Source organism: Colobus angolensis, unplaced genomic scaffold, assembly GCF_000951035.1.
Source record: "Colobus angolensis palliatus isolate OR3802 unplaced genomic scaffold, Cang.pa_1.0 Scaffold12, whole genome shotgun sequence".
In the NCBI taxonomy this organism is placed as follows: domain Eukaryota; kingdom Metazoa; phylum Chordata; class Mammalia; order Primates; family Cercopithecidae; genus Colobus; species Colobus angolensis.
Genome location: NW_012113141.1, coordinates 6,232,532 through 6,255,201, shown reverse-complemented (window position 1 = coordinate 6,255,201; position 22,670 = coordinate 6,232,532). Strand labels below are relative to the sequence as shown.

The window sequence follows — 22,670 nt, the reverse complement described above, 5'->3', positions numbered from 1 at the left end:
CTGTGCTCCAGCCTGGGTGACAGACTCCATCTCCAAAAAAAAAAAAAAAAGATACTACAGTCTAATACAGAGAAAAAGAGAGCATATAATAATTACAATAAAAGGGAGCACATGGGATGAGTAAAATGAGAGGCACAATATGTTATAGGAATTTAGAAGAGGGAGAGATCAAAGTTAGCTACAAGGAATTGGTCAAAGGTTCATGAAAGATAAACATTTAAGTAAACCTTGAAAGATGACAGGTAGAGATCAACAGGGAGAACTTTCCCAGTTGAAAGAATGATGTGAAGTAAGGAACAAAAGGGTGGAAAACTCAGGTCACTGTGGGGAATAGAGAATAGAATTTGGCTTGTTTAGAACATACACAGAGGAGTTGAGAGACATCTGAAAAGGACAGATAGCAACCTGTTATGAACACCCAGGCTAAGGAGTTTGGACTTAAATCAGTAGATAAAAAGAAGCCATTAAAAGTGTGTGTAAATGAGAGAGAAGAGAGAGAGAGCACAAGAGAGCAAGCGCTAAAGATACACCCACACCCACACACACACCACAGAGAGAGAGAGAGAGAGAGAGAGAGAGAGAGAGAGAGAGAGAAATGTCACAGATGCAAGCCATGCCCAGAGCTGTGATCAGATAAGAATGATGTGACTGTTCAGTTCTGTTCACAGTGACTAGTATGAGCCAGACATGCCACTAGGTGCTAAAAAGTCTGAGCAAGCAATTGTAGGACATAAAACAGTTTACTTTCTTCTCTATTAGACACATTTGGAAGGCCAAGAAAGGTTAAATAACATTCTTGTGCTGTCATTTTCCCAAACACAAATAGGTTGTGACCACTGATCTAACAACAGAAAGAAAATGCATATGTTCAACAGCAGCCATATTAAATATGAGACGCAACTGTCATCCATGTCTTTTATCTACCTCTCTATCTACAGCATTTGCTTGGAATATTGCCTAATACACAAGTGGCACACGTGTGTGTATGCGTGTAAAGGATGAGTACTTAAAGAAAACTGGCCTTAGAAAATGAGAAAAAAGAAAACTCTTGACAATTAAAACTTTATTACTATCTCATAAAAAGTTACTTGAAGAGGAATTCTTACCTGGCGTGTCATTACAAAATATGCATACATTGCCATGGCACTTCCATAAGTGATGAAGTATGTTACTGGCTCCATGATGTCCCAGGAATATTCCCACCAGGTAAGCCGGGCCAAAATGCCAAACTGTGTGGCCATGTAGGCAAGGCCACCCCATAGCACCAAAGTGGTCCTCTTCTCAGCTTTTCTGCTAATCTCAATTCGTACCTATTAGGCACACATAATCGTAAGGCATTTTGACATAAAACCAATTTTAAAAGGTTTAAACTGTTCTATGTTCACTAAAGAAACAGGGCTCATAATCAAGACACGAGTCTCAGTTCTAGTAAATATAGCTTGTCTTCCTAAATAGTATCTGCAGTTTTCACTGAATAAAATATCTTAGGCCAGGTGCAGTGGCTCACATCTGTAATCCCAGCATTTTGGTAGGTCAAGGTGGGCAGCCTGCTTGAGCCCAGGAGTTCAAGATGAGCCTGGGCAATCTTGTAGAGATGGCGAAATCCCATCTCTACAAAAAATACAAAAATTAGCAGGGCATGGTGGCACATCCCTGTAGTCCCAGCTATCGGGAGGCTGAGGTGGGTGAATCGCTTGAGCCCAGGAACTGGAGGATGCAGTGAGTCAAGATCATACCACTGCACTCCAGCCTGGGCAACAGAATGAAACCGCCTTGAAAAATATATATACACATATAACTACTATTCAGGGCATTTGTATTTTATGTTTCACCCTAGAAGTGGGTGAAAATACGGGCGTGAATAACTCAGTTTCAACAGGTCTTTTTCAACAGGTCTTCATCAAATCACAAGATTATCTTCTCTGAAAGAGGGAAATGCACACATACCTATATTCTTTCACTGTTGCATACACGATTTAATCTATTCTCAGTTTTAACTCCAGTGATATACTAGGGGCAGAACAAGGACTCTGGATTTAAAGCAGCTCAATTCAGAGCCTTGATCTGCAAATCACCATTAACTTCATTAAAGAGTTGTTCCGAAGACTAAATAAGAAAATATAGGTAAAATACTAGCACAATTCATGAAACATAGTAAATATTCTATAAACGATGAAAATTATTTTTCAGGAATCAGAAAATGCAAACTACTAAGAGTATTTGTTCCCCTCCTTACTCCTTACAATCTGATTTCTTAAAATTGAAATATCATAGAAAAAATAAAGGTAACATATATTCATTGTAAACATTCAGAAACGTGTAAAGAAAAATCAGTCATAACCCGACTACTGTACTAGCATTTTGGAATGTATTCCTTCTGATTTCTTTCTCTGTGTATGTATATATATAAATGCGTATAGGTATATATATAACACATTTAAAAACTGGATCATAGTATGCACACTATTTTATAATTTGGTTTCTATGGCAAATTAAGTCTATATAGTCCCTTTAATAGTTGCATAACAGTCTATATACAGTTGTCCCTAGGTATCTGTGGTGAATTGGTTCCAGGATACCCCCCAAACCAAGATATCAAAATACATAAATGTTAAAGTCCCTTATATAAAATGGGATGATATCTGCATATAACCTATACATATATTCCCATATGCTTTAAATCATCTCTAGTTACTTATAATACAATGTAAATGCTATGTAGTTATTGTATTGATTTTTAAAATTTGTATTATTTTGTTGTTGTTTTGTTTGTTTGTTTTTGAGACAGAGTCTTGCTCTGTTGTCCAGGCTGGAGTGCAGTAGTACAGTTTTGGCTCCCTGCAACCTCCGCCTCCTGGGTTCAAGTGATTCTCGTGCCTCAGCCTCCTGAGTAGCTGGGACTATAGGCACATGATGCCACAACGCCGGGCTAATTTTTATATTTTTAGTAGAGACGGGGTTTTGCCATGTTGGGCAGGCTGGTCTCAAACTCCTGACCTCAGGTGATCGGCCTGCCTTGGCCTCCCAAAGCGTTGGGATTACAGGTGTGAGCCACCACGCCCAGCCTTGTTATGTTTTATTGTCCCCCCACCCCCTACCAAATATCTTCTATCCGAGGTTGGTTAAATCTGCGAATGTAGAACCTACAGATAACAGAGGGCCAACTGTAATATTCCTTCTTAACTTGGCTAAAATCATTATCCACTATACTCAAGAGCCTTTCCTGATCAGCAATTATTCTGATCTTAATTTCAAAGGTGGTAAATCTGGTTAAGGGCAGTACATTCAGAACTGAAAGCTCTTAAGTCCATTATCAAGGCTCCAAATGATTCCTTTTTAAGCCCTTTCTTAGCTGTGACTTAAGCTTTTTTATGGTTCAGTCTCATAAACTAAAGAACTAGTTTGACTGACATGACTCAACTGCATAAAACTTACAAGAAAAAACAGAAACATACATGCTGTGGAAAAAATACAGTAAGGTGAAAAACCTGAGATTTGAAGTTTTACCTTTTCCAGGGGAGCCAGCTGCTCTTTGAGATCCTCTAGTCTTTCAATAAGCTCCCTTTCCTTGTTTAACTGGTGCTGCTCAATGCACAGTGTGGTGTATAGCTGCTGGACCAATGTCTTTACATCATTCAGCGTTGCTGCATTTTCATGACTTAAGAGGTCTGAAATAAAGGAGTTACATTTTTTAAAAAATGTATGCCTTAAATGATTACTATTCCTAGGACTATCAGATGAGGCAGATTGATCCATTATAGGTATCTCACCTTCAGTGTTAAACTGAAGGAAAGTAATAGTTCTTTTTTATTTTTATTTTTATTTTTTGAGACAATGTCTTACTCTATCACCCAGGCTGGAGTGCAGTGGCGTGATCTTGGCTCACTGCAGCCCCTATCTCCAGGGCTCAAGTAATCCTCTGAGGTTAGCTTCCGGAATAGCTGGGAGTACAGGTGTGCACCAGCCACAAGCCTGGCTAATTTTTGTATTTTTTGTACAGACAAGTTTTCACCATGTTGCCCAGGCTGGTCTCGAACTCCCGGGCTCAAGCGATTTGCCTGCCTTGGCCTCCCAAAGTGCTGGTATAACAGGCGTAAGCCATCACACCCAGCCAATAGTTTTTGTTAAAACAAAAAAGTTGTCCACAAATGTAAAAAGTTAATTCATGTCTGGGCCCGGTGGCTCACGCCTGTAATCCCAGCACTTTGGGAGGCCGAGGCGGGCAAATGATCACGAGGTCAGGGAATCAAGACCATCTTGGTCAACATGGTGAAACCCCGTCTCTACTAAAAGTACAAAAAATTAGCTGGGCGTGGTGGTGGGCGCCTGTAGTCTCAGCTACTTGGGAGGCTGAGGCAGGGGAATGGCGTGAACCCCGGGGGCGGAGCGTGCAGTAAGCCGAGATTGCGCCACTGCACTCCAGCCTGGGAGACAGAGCAAGACTCTGCCTCAAAAAAAAAAAAAAAAAGTAAATTCATATTTGGGTAACTAAAAAAATTTGAAACAAATACCTACCATTATATTCTTGGAAGTCTAAATGCTACAAATGAGGGTATGATTAACATTAAGAAAAATAATACAAATAATGATCTTCATTAGATAAAGACAAAATTAAAGCAAATGTTAAAAACTAGTAGAGAGGTTTAGAATCAATCTATTATGCTTATTAAAATGGTGACTATAATTTATCTGTAGTCCTGCCATTTTAATTGATTTTTTTCCCCTTAGTAAGTCCTAAGGGAAAAATATATAGTATTTCAAATTTGCAAATACAAAGGCATAAATAAAAATGCCAGCATCCTAATAATCTTTTTTTTTTTTTTTTTGAGACGGAGTCTCACTCTGTCACCCAGGCCGGAGTGTAGTTGCGCAATCTCGCTCACTGCAAGCTCCGCCTCCCAGGTTCACGCCATTCTCCTGCCTCAGCCTCCCGAGTAGTAGCTGGGACTACAGGCGTCTGCCACCATGCTGGGCTAATTTTTTGTATTTTTTGGTAGAGGCGGAGTTTCACCGTGTTAGCCAGGATGGTCTCTATCTCCTGACCTCATGATCCACCCACCTCAACCCCCCAAAATGATGGGATTACAGGCGTGAGCCACCGTGCCTGGCCCATTCTAATAATCTTAACCCTCATTCTTCTTCTCCCTAGTATACCAACTTTTATTCATTCCTGTTGAGGAAAGACAGAGAATAGCTGTAGGGGCCTCAGTATCATGGTCTAAAGGGTATGAAGTTATGAGAACGACTCAAAGGGTGAAAGATTAAATTCTTTCATTCAATATCCTCTACTATGAGTAGCATGTATTTCTAGAAATCTAAAAATTATGTTTTCAGAATCAAATAAAAACTCTGCTGATTAAAGCTGTCCATTTTTTTTAAAGCACATTTTTTTTTAGATTCTTATTAGCTTTCAATGTTAGGTACAGCATAAGGGTAGCACTCTTCTAAACAAAACAAGCCACAGTCAGAATTAACCATTTATTTCTAACATTCTTTAAGGATGTGCTTTAGTACAGTTATTATAGAAGTTCAATCAATGAAAAAATTCAAAAGAAGGTAACAAATTGGATTAGAGAAGAGCTGATATAGTAAAACGGGATACAGCACCTAGCTGGGTATCTTGTATGCCTCAGTAAATGTGTGCTGAATTAATGGGAACATAAAAGGAAGAGCACTTTGAGTTCCAGAAGTCATCTATGTCAACAGTGTCTTCCTTGTACCAAAGCTGCTGCTCACATTTGCATATAGCCTTAAACTGTCCAAAGTTACCAGAAGAAGAAACTGCACTCTAGGAGGCTGAAGTAACTTGTCCAGAACGGCACAGTAAGGGGTAGAGTCCAGGTCTCCTGATTTCTAGGCCTGTAGCTACATTACAGTGCTTCTACTATACCAATATTAAATTTCTTCTGCAAGTTCAGTCCCCTTTCATGAACTATTTTATTAGATAAAGCAGATTTGTTCCATCTTCTCCATGTATATATAAAACTCTAGTATTGGCTGGGCACGACCTGTAATCCCACCAGCACTTTGGGAGGCCAAGGTGGGCGAATCACGAGGTCAGGAGTTCGAGACCAGTATGGCCAACATGATGAAATTCTATCTCTACTAAAAATACAAAAATCAGCCAGGTGTGGTGGCGCACGCCTGTAATCCCAGCTACTGGGGAGGCTGAGGCAGGAGACTCACTTGAACCCAGGAGGCGGAGGTGGCAGTGAGTCGAGATTGCGCCACTACACTCCAGCCTCAAAACAAAAACAAAAAACAAACACACAAAAAAAAACCCTAGTATTATTCCTCTTAAACATCCTGAACCTAGTGCCTTCTATTTCTTTCCTTCATTTAGCCCTTTCACTAAAGTGTTGCAACACAGGGCAAAGGAACATGCTTATTCAATGAATGGCATCCCTCTTAAATACAGAATTTCAAACCACTCTCTTACTGTAGTCAGCTGAAAAAGAGTGGTGGTACCTTGGATGCCAGCAATACCTTCCTCAACCAGGGACAGAAAGACACAAGGTACAAACAAAATTTGAGCCTATTTTGCATTTTATCAAAAGGAGAAAAAAAGATTTTCTTTACTATGTTTAAAAACCAGGGAAAGGCCAGGCGCAGTTGCTTATGCCCGTAATCCCAGCACTTTGGGAGGCCAAGGAGGGCGGATCACGAGGTCAGGAGATCGAGACCATCCTGGCTAACATGGTGAAACCCCGTCTCTACTAAAAAAACAAAAAAATTAGCTGGGCGTGGTGGCAGGCACCTGTAGTCCCAGCTACTCGGGAAGCTGAGGCAGGAGAATGGCATGAACCCGGGAGGCAGAGCTTGCAGTGAGCCGAGATTGCACTACTGCACTCTAGCCTGGGCAACACAGCGAGACTCCATCTCAAAAAAAGAAAAGAAAAAAAAAAACAGGGAAAACACAGCCTGGGCAACATAGGGAAACCTCATCTCTACAAAAAATAAAAAATTTTCCAGGCATGGTGGCATGTGCCTGTAGTCCTAGCTACCTGGGATGCTGAGGTGGGAGGATCTGCTTGAGCCTGGGAGGTCATGGCTGCAATGAGCTGTGATCACGCCACAGCCTGGGTGACAGAGTGAGACCCTGTCTCAAAAAAATAATTAAATTTAAGATCAAGGAAAACAAAGTGTTTATGGATTTAAAATCATATTGAGTTTCTGTGAGAGATGGTATCTGACGGCATAATCTCACTAGAGAATAACGGAACTAAGAGAGCTATGATGTGTGCATTTAAACATTAAAAAGGTCTTTTGAAATTCTACACCAATGCTGCTATTGAGTTACTAAAGTTCACACTTCAATTTATGATTATTTCCATGAATTACAGATTTTTGACCCTTACAAGCTTCATACCCTAATTTACTTCTAGAAAAGCAAAGTAGATAGATACTCCACAGTTCCTGGATACAGGTAAAGCAATGGGTTGTTTTAGGCTGCCAAATCACCAGGGAATCAAATACAATCCCCTGTTTTTTCAATTTCTACCTTTTCTTATTCACTTTGAGAAAAACTTTATTTAAAAAACTAAACGTTCATTTCTGTTTAAAAAATAGTTATTATAGAAATGGTTGGTATTTATTGATTAAAATACCTTTAGTTTTTGACAACATAACATATGGAAACTCACATCTTAACTTTCCTGATTGTTATACTTTATATAGGAATATATTAGTGAACTTTCAGAATGTTACCAATAGAAAATCTAAACAGATGAACTTTCTAGGTAATTCACACAAAAACACACCTCAGTAAAACAGGACCTGTACTTCTGTTATTTTAAAGGGAACTTCTCGCCCGAGAATCAGGGCTAGAAGAAAAACACATTAGCATAGCTGATATATGGTTAACTGTCCCTGGTCTACATGTTTAATTATTCCAAGTTCATAAAATCTGATTTGATAATGCCTTACTACAGTTGACTCTTGAACAATGTGGTTGGGGGGTGAGGTTGGGGCACCACCCCCCTACAACTTTTGAAACCTCAAAAACTTAACTACTAATAGCCTACCTGGACCAGAAGCCTTACCAATAACATAATTAACAAATGTTTTGTATATGTATTATATACTATATTCTTACAGTAAAGTAAGCTAGAGAAAACATTAAAATCATAAAGAAGGGAAAATAAATTTATAGTGCTGTACTGTATTTATTTACATTGTAAGTTTACATTGTCTGTTTGCAAGATAAATTATCTGTCTAAAATGATGGGCAACCGTAGCTGCAGACCTCAGTCTATGGTACATATCAAGCAACCCAAGTTTTTCTTGCAATGTCATCACTTTTCTCTGCTTCTTGGGAGCACTTCCAGCATCACTGGTAGCACTTCATATGGGTCCCATGGTGTTATTCAAGGTGGACTAAACACACAAAAAAATTCAAGAACTGCAAGAGATCAATTTTTACTGCAATAGACAATTTACTGGAGAAATGAACTACCCATGAGGAGATAATTAGCATCACACAGCATTTTAAGCTGATATTAAAAACACTTGAGTTTACAGCAACAGCAACAAGAGGTGGCTATGAAATTACTAGAGTAGTATACTATGTACTAGAGTCAATTTTATGCAGACATTATTAAATACTGCATCTTTACATTTCTCTTAACTGCAAATGGAATCATGCATGGTCTGTGTGTGCATACATTTTGATAGTTTTTAACTTTTTATAATAGATATGTATATATTTTATGGTAGTAAATGATAAAAAATAGGAAGGGCGTGGTGGTTCAGGCCTGTAATCCCAGCACTTTGGGAGGCCAAGGTGGGTGGATCACCTGAGGTCAGGAGTTTGAGGTCACCTGGCCAACATGGTGAAACGTGTGTGCCTGTAATCCCAGTTACAGGAAGGCTGAGGGAGGAGAATCATTTGAACCCAGGAGGCAGAGGCTGCAGTGAGCTGAGATTGCACCGCTGCACTCCAGCCTGGGGGACAGAGAGAGACTCTGTCTCAAAAACAAAATAAAATAAAATAAGATAGACTTGTGTCTACATATATTTCATGCATTCATGACATACTTAACTTTTCTTAATTTTTTGGATATTACTAGGTTATGTGGTTCGTTTGCAAGTTTTTTCAAACCTGTTTTGTTCAATAGTCAACTGTATGTAAAGAATATCTTTCCATTCTTACTATTTAAGGATACTTTTCTATACTTTCTCCCAGCTAGCTCCCTCTCATCTAGCTTAAAGAAAGTGAATATGGCCTCTGCACAATCAAAATGCTACCCAGAGTGAATGAAATTAAATACATTTAATTCACTCAATATAGAAGGAATCAATGAAGAATATGAAATCACAGTGCCTTCCCTCAGAGCATCAAAGAAAAGGACGAAACAAAATTCAGAGAAGATATTTATCATTTTTGGTTGGTCAGGGGTCAGAGAAGGAAAGAGTATGATCATTAAAGGCTTACTGGAAGAGTCAATATTGACAATTTTGACTTGAGAAAACGGGAGTTAGGAAGAAAGGCATCTTAGGCAGAAGAAAGTGAGCAAACAGTGAGATGGAAAAGAACGGGGCATAGTTCAGGAAACCATAAAGGAATACACAGTGGAGAAAAAGCAGGCAACATGTAGGAGGGAAAGAAAACATTTTAAAAGGTAGATGTGGACCAGATTATAGAGGAATTTAATAACAGGGTTTCACTCAGAACTTTTCTATGTTAGACCCAATTCTTTCTCTTTTTTTTTGTTTAAAGATGTGTTGCCCAGGCTGGTTGCCACTGTGTTGCCCAGGCTGGTCCCAAACTCCTGGTCTTAAGCAATCCTCCTGCCTCGGCTTCCTAAAGTGCTGGGATTACAGGTGTGAGCCACCTTACCAGGCCTAAACTCAATTCCTAAAAGCAGGATTGAAAAGAAGGAATGTCTTACAGCAGCAATCCCCCACCCCTGGGGTGCGAACCAGTACTGGTCAGTGGCCTGTTAGGAACCAGGCTACACAGGAAGCGGCCAGCGAGTAAGCATTACTGCCTGAGCTCCACCTCCTGTCAGATCAGCAGCAGCATTAGATCTCATAGGAGCACAAACCCTATTGTAAATTGTGCATGTGAGGGATCTAGGTTTTGTGCTGCTTATGAGAATCTAACTGATGCCTGAGGATCTGACATGGAACAGTTTCATTCCAAAACCACTGCCTCTGCCCCTGCCACCACTGTCAATGTAAAAATTCTCTCTTTTTTTTTGAGACGGAGTCTCGCTCTGTCGCCCAGGCTGGAGTGCAGTGGCCGGATCTCGGCTCACTGCAAACTCCGCCTCCCGGGTTTACGCCATTCTCCTGCCTCAGCCTCCCAAGTAGCTGGGACTACAGGCGCCCGCCACCTCGCCCGGCTAGTTTTTTGTATTTTTTAGTAGAGACGGGGTTTCACTGTGTTAGCCAGGATGGTCTCGATCTCCTGACCTCGTGATCCGCCCGTCTCGGCCTCCCAAAGTGCTGGGATTACAGGCTTGAGCCACCGCGCCTGGCCGAAAAATTATCTTTAACAAAATTGGTCCCTGGTACCAAAAAGGTTGGGAACTGCTGTCCTATGGCGCTGGTCGAAGGAGTAGTGGAAGGGGCATTAACAACAGCAGTGAGTAACAATGAATATCAAGGGCAAATAGATAAACGGGACCAAAAAAGACACAACTCAAAACGCTATTTTAGAGGGCTACTTAGCATTGTACTGTGCAGAGCCATAGTAGAGGCCAGGATGAAAAGAAATATTAGCAATACTGACTCTGTCTTTATTTAAAATTTTATTCGTCATGCATTTTTTGCATTAACTCTGGTTTTTTAAAACAGTACATTAAAATACCATTTATCTTGCTGGGTGCGGTGACTTATGCCTATAATCTCAGCACTTTGGGAGGCTGAGGCAGGTGGATAACTTGAGGTCAGGAGTTCAAGACCATTCTGGCCAACATGGCAAAACCCCATCTCTACTAAAAACAAAAATTAGCCTGGCGGCTGGGCACAGTGGCCCATGCCTGTAATCACAGCACTTTGGGAGGCCAAGGCAGATAGATCACCTGAGGTCAGGAGTTCAAGACCAGCCTGACAAATACGGTGAAACCCGTATCTAGCTTGAACTTGGGAAGTGGAGGTTGCAGTAAGCCAGTATCACGCCACTGCACTCCAGCCTGGGCAACAGAGCGAGACTCTTAAAAACAAAAACAAAACAACAATTCTTTATCTTGATTACTGAGTTTTTTGGTGCCCTCTTAAAATTGTAAGCACCCTTCCTTTTCCCATAAAAGCATATACAGGCTGTGAACAGTGGTTCATGCCTGTAATCCCAACACTCTGGGAGGCCAGAGAGGGAGAAGTGCTTGAGCCCAGAAGTTCAAGACCAGCCTAGGCAACATAGTGAGACCTCATCTCTACAAAAATAAAAAAAATTATTCAGGCATGGTGGCACATGCCTGTAGTCCAAGCTACTCCAGCTGCTTGGGAGGATGAGGTAGGAGGATAATTTGAGGTCGAGGCTGCAGTGAGCTGTGATTATGCCACTGTACTTCATCCTAGGTGACAGAGTGAGACCTTGTCTCAAAACAAACAAACAAACAAAAAACAAACAAAAAAATAAACAAAAAACCATGCCTCATTTCAGAAGTTCCTAAGAACTATTATTATTGTACAATAATTGACTTTCAGACTGCTGACCTTGAGCCATAAAAAAAGCTCAATACTTATTACAACGCTTAAGAGAACAGAGAAGCCTACAGCTTATTTTAAAAAGATATCCCCTGTAATGTTATTAAAGTAGTACGACTTTTGGCCTTTATGAAGGGAAGGAGCTTCAGTTATGGAGGACATTCATTTATGTGAAACAGAGTAACAATGTCAGATAATAAAGCATTCTGGCATCTAGGCAGAATCTAAGTGATTTTAGCCAAGGCAGAATCTAAGTGATTTTAGTCAATGTACTAGTCAAGTGCCAAGTACTCAATGAGCTCTTTCAGTGTTCTTTGAATATTGTCTGTTTCTCAAGGTTACCCAAGGAAAAAAAATAAAGTTCTTTCCAAAAGCCCTTCCCACATTTCTGTGACCTTACCAAGGTTACTATTTTACCTCTTTTTGGTGGTCGTACGTGATATGTTAAGTCATTAATGACCAGCTTAAAGTCATCAAGGAGGAGGAGGTCTATTCCTGTTGAAGCAGCAACGCGAACACCATCTGTGAAAATTTCAAATGAAACTTGTCATAGGTCCATAATTATTCAAGAATGGTCAGGAAAATTCAATCTTCAAAATAGTTTTTAAAAATTACCTCCTCCTTTTTAAATGTCAGTTAACTTTTTACTTCATTTCCCAGTTCTATGCAAAGTTTAGGTTGCCTAAAGCTCTGTTTTTAGGACTCGAGTTTGTGAAGATTTAACAACAGCTTCTCCTGTGAACTATATGAGCAAGTGAAATAATTAATGGTCATAGTTCTATAGGTATACATTGGAAATCTAGGGTCACTGGGAGAGCTGTATGGACTTAACATTGTCCATAATGGAAGCTGGTTGAGTCAAAAAAAAAAAAAAACCAGTATTTTCTGACATATGGTACTTTTCAGTACAGTCACTGATTAGTTGCCAGTAATTCAGTAGAGACAGATGCTGGGGTTAACAAAGTATTACACATCCACCACGCTGGTCTACTAATTATATTGCTAGATGAGTAGAACTGTGGTAATTGTTAACTGGTGAATCCAGGTGAAGGGTAAATGGGCATTTATTGAACTAATCTTTCAAGTTTTCTGTAGGTTTAAAAAATTTTAAAGTAAAAATGGGGGAAAAAACAATGGGGAAAAAATTTAAAAACTTAAAAAATAAATAAATGAAATACATAAAATGGTAATTTTTAGTGCCTTATTTTATATTCTTTTCAAATCATATACTTCTTTATTTTGGCAAACTTTTCTTTCCAGACATGAGGGTTTAACTACTTGAAGTATTTATTCTACACCTAAAGTAATGATAAAAAGTCTCAATAAAATGTGATTGACTGTTCATCCTTGCTCATGGCATTATATGTGAGCTGCTTTTGAATGAGATTCCCTGTGCATACACATTTGCTAAAATCGATCAATTATACTCTGAGTACTACTGGGAGAGAAATCACTTTCTCTCCTGGTAAGTGCTAAGCAAAAGAAAAAAGTTTTCTAAAGTTAACAGTATAGGGTTCTTTTGTAGCTATGTGTATGGTATATGTATGTGTCTAGAAATTGGTGTGGGGTGAAATGAGGGGTAGATGGTAATTAATAATGATGGTGACTATACCTGGTGAATAGACAGCAACTCTGTCAATTCCCCGATCCTCTTCTTGCAGTTGTCGTAAAAATACACCAACGGAGTCAGAGATAGGCTTGAGTGTGAACTGACAGCGTTCACGCCGGGATGGTAGCCTCACAGATATCACAGGTAACCCATTTTGATAAACCACTGTAACATCTGAATGAAAAAGACCCAAAAACATATGATAATTGGATTTCAATGTAAGTTAAAGTCACAGTAAAGATTACTATTCTTGCATGGGGGTCTATTATTAGCATGATTTAAAATGTTTTCAAAGAAGGTTTAAGAACATGCCCTTTAGCTTTAGTTGAAGGTTATTCTGGAAACTGGCTTATAAAAGATCAAATGGATCACACAGCTCATTTTACAGATATGAAAAAACAGGCAAGGAACTGTCTTCTGAGTGGGTCAAGGAGAGGCTTTCCCAAGGATATCAGGTGAAGCTCTTGATATTGGTGAATACAAGCCCTGGATCCATTTAGCAAGATTTTATTAAGCAGTCAGAGATTGCTGGGCCAGACTTCATAGCCTATAGGATGTGGCTCTTGGGATCCAGAGCTTTCAAGAAGTACCCTAATAAGTGAGACGCTTACTCCAAAACAGTCCATTCATGTATATATAGTACAAGCTGATAAGTGAGAAACAAAAGTGAAATCCTAAGCCCCTCAACTGATTGAATGGACCCCCTCTTAGCCAAAGGGACACCCAGGGTAAACCTTTAAAGCTAAGTTCTCAGCCATGACAGGATGGGAGGTCAGACACAACTCATTATATCCCCTCCTTGCTAGCCACCATTAGGCACTCTTTCCTAAGGGCTTAAGAGAAACTAGCCCTTTCAAAAGACTCCACCATTGATATCAACCAATTAACTGCCCAACACTGCCCCTCTTTTTTGCCTGATAAGAGTCCTCCGACCGTGGAGTGGTTCTGGCCAGTCTACGGAGAATGCACAGTGAGGGTTTTCACACCCTCTGCTTCATCTTTTGACATCAGAGAGCTGAAAACTCCATCCTCAGATCATGCTGACGCAGCCATTTTTGTACACGGGACCCATGAAGGGGCATGAAGCTCAGTTGTGCATACACACGTTTCTCCTTTCATAAACATGCATGGCCTCTCCTATAATGTACTGAGTATGTATATTTGGCCACCCTGCTCAGCATGCATTCCTGTTCTTTTTGCCTACTCCTCAAAGTGTCTGTTTTTGGCTTCTGAATAGAGGCTACACTTCCCAGACTGTCAGAATGGCCACCCTGCAGGCTGCAACCTTTATGAGAAATATACGTCTCCTTTCCAAATTCATGAACCTCATCATTCTTCAGTTAGCATACTATCAAAAACAATTCATGTTCTCTTGAATGTCTTCATGAGCTTGGCTAGACAGAACCAAAACTCTGTTGTTTAAGGTTTTATAACAAAATGTTATGAAGGGAAAGTTTATTATGAGTTATAAAATTGAAGGGATCTTCTACAAAAGTATAGCATAGCATGCCTATTTCCTTATTTTTTCCCTCAGTATTCTTGATTTGTAGGGCCCTAGTAAAACAAACATCAGAATAACCCTCTTTCGCAATAATTTTCAAATATATTTTTTTAAAAATGCATTTTTAAAATCAAAATGTTTTACATAAGCAACTAAGCATTTAAAGATGATATATTAGCACTGAAGAAAGAAAACAGGCTTTGGAGTCAAACCTGGGACTGAATCTTGGCTCTGTAATTTTGGGCATATTATGTAACTTCTCTGAGTCTCACTTTTTTCATATATAAAATGGGCTTTGGCCAGGCGTGGTGGCTCACGCCTGTAATCCCAGCACTTTGGGAGGCCGAGGCGGACAGATCATGAGGTAAAGAGATTGAGACCATCTTGGCCAACATGGTGAAACCCTGTCTCTACTAAAAATAAAAAAATTAGCTGAGCATGGTGGTGCACATCTGTAGTCCCAGCTACCAGGGAGGCTGAGGCAGGAGAATCACTTCCACCTGGGAGGAGGACGTTGCAGTGAGCCGAGAGCAAGCCACTGCACTCCAGCCTGGGTGACAGAGCGAGACTCCACCTCAAAAAAAAAAAAAAAAAAAAAAAAAAGGTTTAATCCCTAACTCATAGAGCTGTTGTGAGAAATGAGTGAAATACATAAATAATTTAAAACACTTAGCACACTACATGATACATAAATGATAATGTTTCCTTACTAGCTCCTTTGAAGAATCAAAAGTTGGCCAGATGTGGCGGCACGTGTCTGTAGTCCCAGCTACTCGGGAGGCTGAGGCAAGAGGACTGCTTGAGCCCAGGAGTTTGAGTCTACAGTGAGCTATGATTGTGCCACTGCACTCCAGCCTGAGCAACCGAGTGGGACCCCATGTCTAAATTTTTTTTTTTTTTTTTTGAGACAGGGCCTTGCTCTATCACCCAGGCTGGAGTGCAGTGGCGGGATCTCGGCTCACTGCAGCCTCTGGCTCCCAGGCTCAAGCGATTCTCCTGCCTCAGCCTCCCAAGTTGGTGAGACTTCAGGCACGCACCACCATGCCATGCTATATATATATATATATTTTGGAGAGACAAGGTTTCACCATGTTGCCCAGGCTAGTCTTGAACTCCTGAGCTTGAGCAGTGACCCGCCTTGGCCACCCAAAGTGCTGGGACTAAAGGCGTGAGCCACTATGCCTGGCTTCTAAAAACAATTTTTAAAAATAAAATGAGTCAAAAATTACATTCTATTATGCTTCTAAGGATTTATATCCCTACTAATCAAACAGTTTATAGGAAATGTGTGAGATTAATGTTTCGGAAATCCAAAATGCATCAAATTTTCCATAGTTGTAGTTGTAGACATCTACATCTTATTTCCTTGTCTATTCTAGTAATTCATAAGGCCTACATTATACACAAAATCTTCACACTAAAATCTTTCATGATTTGAATTTTCAAGAAATAACTCTAATTGAGACACAGTTTATAAATAACACATTCTTATTTAAAATGGAAATCTGATGAGTTTTGACATAAGAATCAAAATAAAGAACATTTTTGATTCCCCCAAATTCTCTGATCCCCATCCCAGTTAATCCCTAGGTAACCATTGATCTGATTTTTGTCACCACAGATTAATTTTTATAGAGTTACATATAAATAAAATCACACTATGGACCCTTTTGTATTTGGCTTCTTTCTCTTGGCATATTATGAGATTCACCTATGTTGTTGTTAGTAGTTCATCAATTAACTAGTTTATTAGTAGTCATTCATTTGTATTCCTGAGAAGGTGTCATTGCATAGACAAACCACAACTTATTTATCCTGTTGATGAACATCTGGGTTGTTTCCAGGTTTTGGCTACTATGAATAAAGCTTTTATGGTTATTTGCATACAAGCCTTTGTGTGACATGTTTTCATAGTGTATCTTTCCCTATCCTTTTACTTTATCCATGTTTTATTTAAAGTGAGTTTCCTGCAGAAAGCTTATAGTTGGGTCTTGCTATTTTATCCAATCTAACAATCTCTGTCTTTTAATTAAAGTGTATATATTATTTGTATTTAATGTAATTATAAGTATGGCTGAGTATACGTCTATCATCTTACTACTTATTTTCTATTTGACCCTACTGTTCTTTCTTCTATTTTTCCTCTATTCTTGCCATTTTTTAGATTTACTATCTTTTAATCTCTTTAAAAATGATTTTTTCATTTAATCACTATTTATTATAATTTAATCTCTATTTTCTTTCTCACTTTTATTTTTTAGAGACAGGGTCTTAATCTGTCTCCCAGCCTGGAGTGCAGTGGTGTGATCACAACTCACTGCAGCCTTGATCTCCTGGGCTCAAGTGATCCTCCTACCTCAGCTTCCTGAGTGGCTAGGACTAAAGTCACATGTAACTATGCCTGGATAATTTTTTTTTGGGGGGGGGGCAGGGTAGAGACAGGGTCTCGTTATGTTGCCCAGGCTGACCCTGAAGTCCTGGACTCAAGCAATTCTCACATCTCAGCATCTCAAAGTGCTGGGATTACAGGATTGAGCCACAATGCCCAAGCTAATCTCTGCTGTTGACTTATTAAATGCACTTTATTTATTTATTTATTTTGAGATAGGGTCTTGCTCTGTTGCCCAGGCTGGAGTGCAGTGGTGTGATCTCGGCTCACTGCAACCTCCACCTCCTGGGTTCAAGCCATTCTCCTGCTTCTACCTCCCGGGTAGCTGGGACTACAGGTACCCATCACCACACCCAGCTAATTTTTCTTTAGTAGAGAGAGGGTTTCACTATGTTGGCCAGGGGCTCTTATTTTGTTTTTTTAAAGCATTAATCTAGAGCAGGTATTGCTAAACTTTTTTCTGTAAAGGCTGAGGTATTAAATATTTTAGACTCTGTGGGTCATAAGATCTCTGTTACAACTATAAACTCTGTTACACCTATAAACTCTGTTACTGTGGTGCAAAAGCAGCCACAGGCAATATATAAACAAATAGGCATGGCTGTGTTCCAACAAACTTTATTTATAATAAGCAATGGGCTGGCTTTGGCCTGTAGGTCAGGGGGTCGCCAACCCCCAGGACACAGACCGGTACCATGGAAAAACTGTCTTGCACGAAACTGGTCCCTGCTGCCAAAAACGTTGAGGAGCACTGCTGAAGGTCATAGTTTGCTGAATTCTGTTCTATGTTATACATCTTTACCATATCACAATCTGTCTTCAAATAATATAGCATCACTTTAGGTATAGTTTTAGAGAACCTTACAACAATATACTTCCATTCCTCCCTGCTTGCATTCTTCATGGTATTGTTCTCACACATTTTTCTACATATATTATAAACCACACATTATTTTTGTGTGGTTTACCTTTTGATTATCTTTTAAAGAGATTTTATTTTGCACAGTATATATTAAGAATTTGTGTATATTCTTATCTTTGCTCCTCTGTGTCTTTTTTCCTCTGCCTGCCTTTTTAAAACTTTTACTTTTTAATAAAGACACGGTCTCATTCTGTTGCCCAGGCTAGAGTTCAGTGGTACCATCATGGCTCACTGAGTCTCAACTACTGGGCTCACTGGATACTCCTGCCTCAGCCTCCAAAGTAGCTGGGACTACAGGCATGTGCCACCATGCCCAGCTAATTTTTATTTTTATTTTCTTTTTGAGACAGAGTCTCGCTCTGTCACCCAGGCTGGAGTGCAGTGGTGTGATCTTGGCTCACTGTACCTTCACCTCCCAGGTTCAAGCAATTCTCCTGCCTTAGCCTCCCCAGTAGTTGGGATTACAGGCACACACCACCACACCCAGCAAATGTTTGTATTTTTAGTAGAGACAGGGTTTCACTGTGTTGGCCAGGCTGGTCTCGAACTTCTGACCTCAGGGGATCCACCCGCCTCAGCCTCCCAAAGCTCTGGGCCAGCTAATTTTTTTAATTTTAATTTTTGTAGAGAAAGGGTCTCACTATGTTGCCCAGGCTGGCCTCAAGTGATCCTCCTGCCTCGGCTTCCCAAAATGCTGGGCTCACAGGTATAAGCCACCATGCCCAGCTCTCTGCCTGCTCTTTAACATTTTCCTTTTATCATTGGTTTTCAACAATTTGACTGTGATGTGCTTTGCTTTTCTCTGTGAATGGTTGGGAGTTGTTAGATTTTTTAGAACTGGCTTTCCTCAAATTTGGAAAACTTTTGACCTTTATTCAACTATTATTTTTTTCTGTCTCCTACCCTTCTGGGATTCCAATTATACTTATGTTAGGCCATGTGATACTGTCTCACAGGTCACTGAGGTTTTCTTCATACATTTCAGGGGCTTTTTTTTTTTTCCCCCTCTCAGTTTCATTTTGGATAGTTTTAATCGCAATATACTTCAACATCATGGATTTTTTTTCTTCTGTGGTGTCTAATTTTCTGGTAATTCCATCTATATGGTGTTTTCATTTCAGGCATATTTTTCACCTCTAGAAGTTCTATTTCTTTTTATATCTTCCATTTCTTTTCACATTATATTTTATGCTTTTCCTTTTCTCTATGAGCATAAGGATCATATTTATAATAGCTATTTTAACATTCTTGGCTGTTTATTCCATTATCTCTGACATTTCCAGGTCTGTTCATTGACTGAATTTTTGGAAGGTTTATTTTTTGCTTCTTCATATGCCTAGTAATTTTTGATTGGTGGTTAGATAGACATTTTTAATTTTACATTGTTGAGTGCTGGATCTTGTATAGTTAAATTACTTGCATGTTAGTTTGGCACTTTCAAGACTTCAAAAACTTCTTTTAGGAGAGATCTAGAGAATCCTTTATTCTAGGACCAATTTGTCCCTACTTCTAAGATACGGTTCTTATGAGAATGTCTACCAAATGTTCAAGTGTTCAAGTGTATCTCTCTACTATGGCTAGAGGGAAGCAAAATTATTCATTTTATGTTACTGGCAATAGCTATTTTCTAGGAAGTTCTAGCCTGGTCTTGTGGTTTAGAATTCAGCCAAAGTCTCACAGGATGCCTTTGCAGATTTCCAAGACTTCTCTTTTTCTTCATAGCTCCTTCCTCTGTAAATCTCTGTCTCATAAATTCTAGCTGCCTTGGGATTTACAAATTCTGATCTCTGTTTCTTCATCTTAACTAGATGGCCAAGCTCTGTTTCCCTTCTCTGTGATGCAGTTTAGAGGCTGCCTCAGGCTGTAAACTCAACCAATGCAGGGTTTAACTCATTTGTTCCTCTTATCTCAGGCATCACAGTCCTGTGTGCCTATCGTCCAGTGTCTGAAAACAGTTGTTTCAGATATTTTTCAGATATTTTGTCTGGTGTTCTAGTTGTTTATAGCAGGATAGTAATTCTCACAGCAGTTAATACTTCATGGATGTATGATTTGAATTTTTACATAAAAACTAAAAGGCAAAATCAGAAATCCCTATTGCCTTTTTCTGTCCAAAGGAATAGTCTGTTTCCTAAGGAAGAAGAGGTCAAAATAGTAATTTGAATTGAATATATAGCATGTACTATCTAAAGTTTGCAATACCTAAAGATATTTTTAAAATGTGTCATATTCCTTCTTGTTCTAAAAGAATCCTTAGCAATTAATCTACTGTTTCCTGAAGTCAGAACCACTAACACGAGAATATTTCTATCTTTTCTATAGGCAGTAATGATGATGAAGTCATTAAGATTAGTGATTAAATTATCCAATTATCCCCTTTCTATATATGTGAAAAAGAGTAACCACAGATCAAGAAGTAGAGAGAGTTGAATTCAGAATCTGTGAGTCTGAAATATATCTGGAGGATCTTGAAAGTGTCTTTGCAAAAATTATAAAAGTGAGAAAATTATGACAGTGAAAGAGACCTAATCTAACCAACCCCATATTTCCTTTAACCTCCAAACTGCCTTTGGTCATTCCTGGGCTTGGGCCTAGCTAGCTTTGGGAGAAAGTTAGTTTTTAGTTTAAATAATAGGCCTTCCCCAAAATAAACTGCCTTCACAAAACTAACGAAAGAGCACCAGGTTAGGAAGATGGGAGGAGGCTGAATTCTGCTAAGATGTAAGTGTAAGGGATTACCAGCCATTATTCCAGAGGTCACAGATGTGCAACTTCCCCACACCCACTCTTGCAGATAACATCACTGTTGTAGAACCTAAGACTGGCCTTTTGAGATGTCCTTTCAGGCTCCTGTGGCCCCCACCCAGAAGAGGACTCAGCACATGAGGATCATTTTCCACACCCCTGTGACTGCATCCATAACCAATCAGCAGCACTCATTCCCTTAGCCCCCTGCCCACCAAACTATCCTTGAAAAACCCTGGCCTCCAATTTGGGGAGACTAATTTGAGTAATAAAACTCCAGTCTCCTATTCAGCCAGCTCTGTGTGCATTAAACTCTTTCTCTATTGCAATTCTGGTGTCTTGACAAATTGGCTCTATCTAGGTAGTGGTCACAGAGAAGCTGTTGGGCAGTTACAAATGCACTAAAACATCAGTTTCACAGGTAAATGCTTAGGGGTTACTGTTTTAAAATAACTGAGTCAAAGTCAACGGAGAATATGAAGGTCTTTCATACCCAGTTTAACTTCTTCCTTTAACGAGCATGATGCTTTTGAGAAACTCTACAAGGAATAGCGCATTTCAGAGCTGACAAGCCTTTATTATACTGCTTTTGAAATCCCAAGGCCTGCTCTTCTGTCCTACACTGTGGATTGTAATGTCAACATTAGATTTCTTAGTTTGCAACTCAGGAATAACAATTGCCAAGGTTCCTCAAGTTTCACAATATAAACAATAAACAGCTGGTTGTAGTGAAGTCACAATGGGTATTCACAAGCTAATGACAGTTGTCAGTTACTATTATCTAGAGACAAAATATTCTTTTAAAGTATACATTGCATCAAGTGGCTGTTTGGTTGGATTTTTTTCTTTTGTTTTGATTTCCATGTGAATAAAATAAGAAATAACATAAGTATGTTCCAGAGCAGTGTGCTTCAAAAAAAGCCTAGAAATTATGGAGCGTTCAACATGAATACTTAGAGTTAGAACATGATAACAGATTTAGGCATAAAAACAGAAAGCTGTGGAATTGTGCCGACTAAGAAGAGTAGTGCAGAAACTACAAACAACTGCATTTGAAGCAGGAACACATTTTTAAAAAATGTCTTTGAGGCATCAGGAGTTGAAAAACAGTCATAAAATACAAATGCTTATTATTTTGTAAAATATTTTTAAAATGCTTGTAAAAATATATAATATGAAGTTTGGCTGGTGTTCAAAATAATGAGTAAAATCTCCACTAAAATACATCACTTGTATATATTTTGAGGGCTTATTATGAAAGGGAACTGGTACAGTAAGGAAGCCCATGTTGGTCTTTTTCTGCAAAGCTACTTGGAGTAGAACTATATATGATGGATGATTTCAGGGGCTTATGATCTCAACGTTGTCGATTTCCTCCCCATTTTCTGTAATATTCTGCATCATAAATATGAGATATAATCACAGAATTTCAGTGTTAGAAGGCCAGAGAGATCATACAAACTAACATCTTTCTTTTGCAGCTAATAATAATAGAGTCTAGTAATGTTAGATAATATTCCTGGGCCCGGCACAGTGGCTCATGCCTGTAATCCTAGCACTTTGGGAGGCCAAGGTGGGTGGATCACCTGAGGTCAGGAGTTCGAGACCTGTCTGGCCAACATGGTGAAACTCCATCTCTACCAAAAATACAAAAAATTAGCTGGGTGTAGTGGCAGACATCTGTAATCCTAGCTACTCAGGCACCTGAGGCAGGAGAATCACTTGAACCCGGGAGGGGGAGGTTACAGTGAGCTGAGATTGTGCCACTGTACTCCAGCCTGGGCAACAAGAGCGAAATTCTGTCTAAAAAAAAAAAAAAAGAAAAAGAAAAAGATAATATTCCTAAGATCAC

General features: G+C 39.4%; 1 protein-coding gene across 2 annotated transcripts in view; it reads right to left on the bottom strand.

The window, feature by feature from the left end:
* MCU (mitochondrial calcium uniporter) overlaps positions 1-22,670 on the bottom strand; it is a 64,943-nt gene that overhangs the window by 16,100 nt on the left and 26,173 nt on the right. The window contains exons 2-5 of one of the 2 annotated variants that reach the window (XM_011927848.1): positions 13,265-13,435; positions 12,070-12,174; positions 3,508-3,668; positions 1,107-1,310 (exon numbers count right to left, since the gene is read on the bottom strand). In XM_011927848.1, coding sequence (XP_011783238.1) covers positions 1,107-1,310; positions 3,508-3,668; positions 12,070-12,174; positions 13,265-13,435 — 641 coding nt within the window. Of the gene's footprint in view, positions 1-1,102; positions 1,311-3,507; positions 3,669-12,069; positions 12,175-13,264; positions 13,436-22,670 lie in introns of those variants that run through there. The other variant, XR_001000239.1, reaches the window with a different exon arrangement.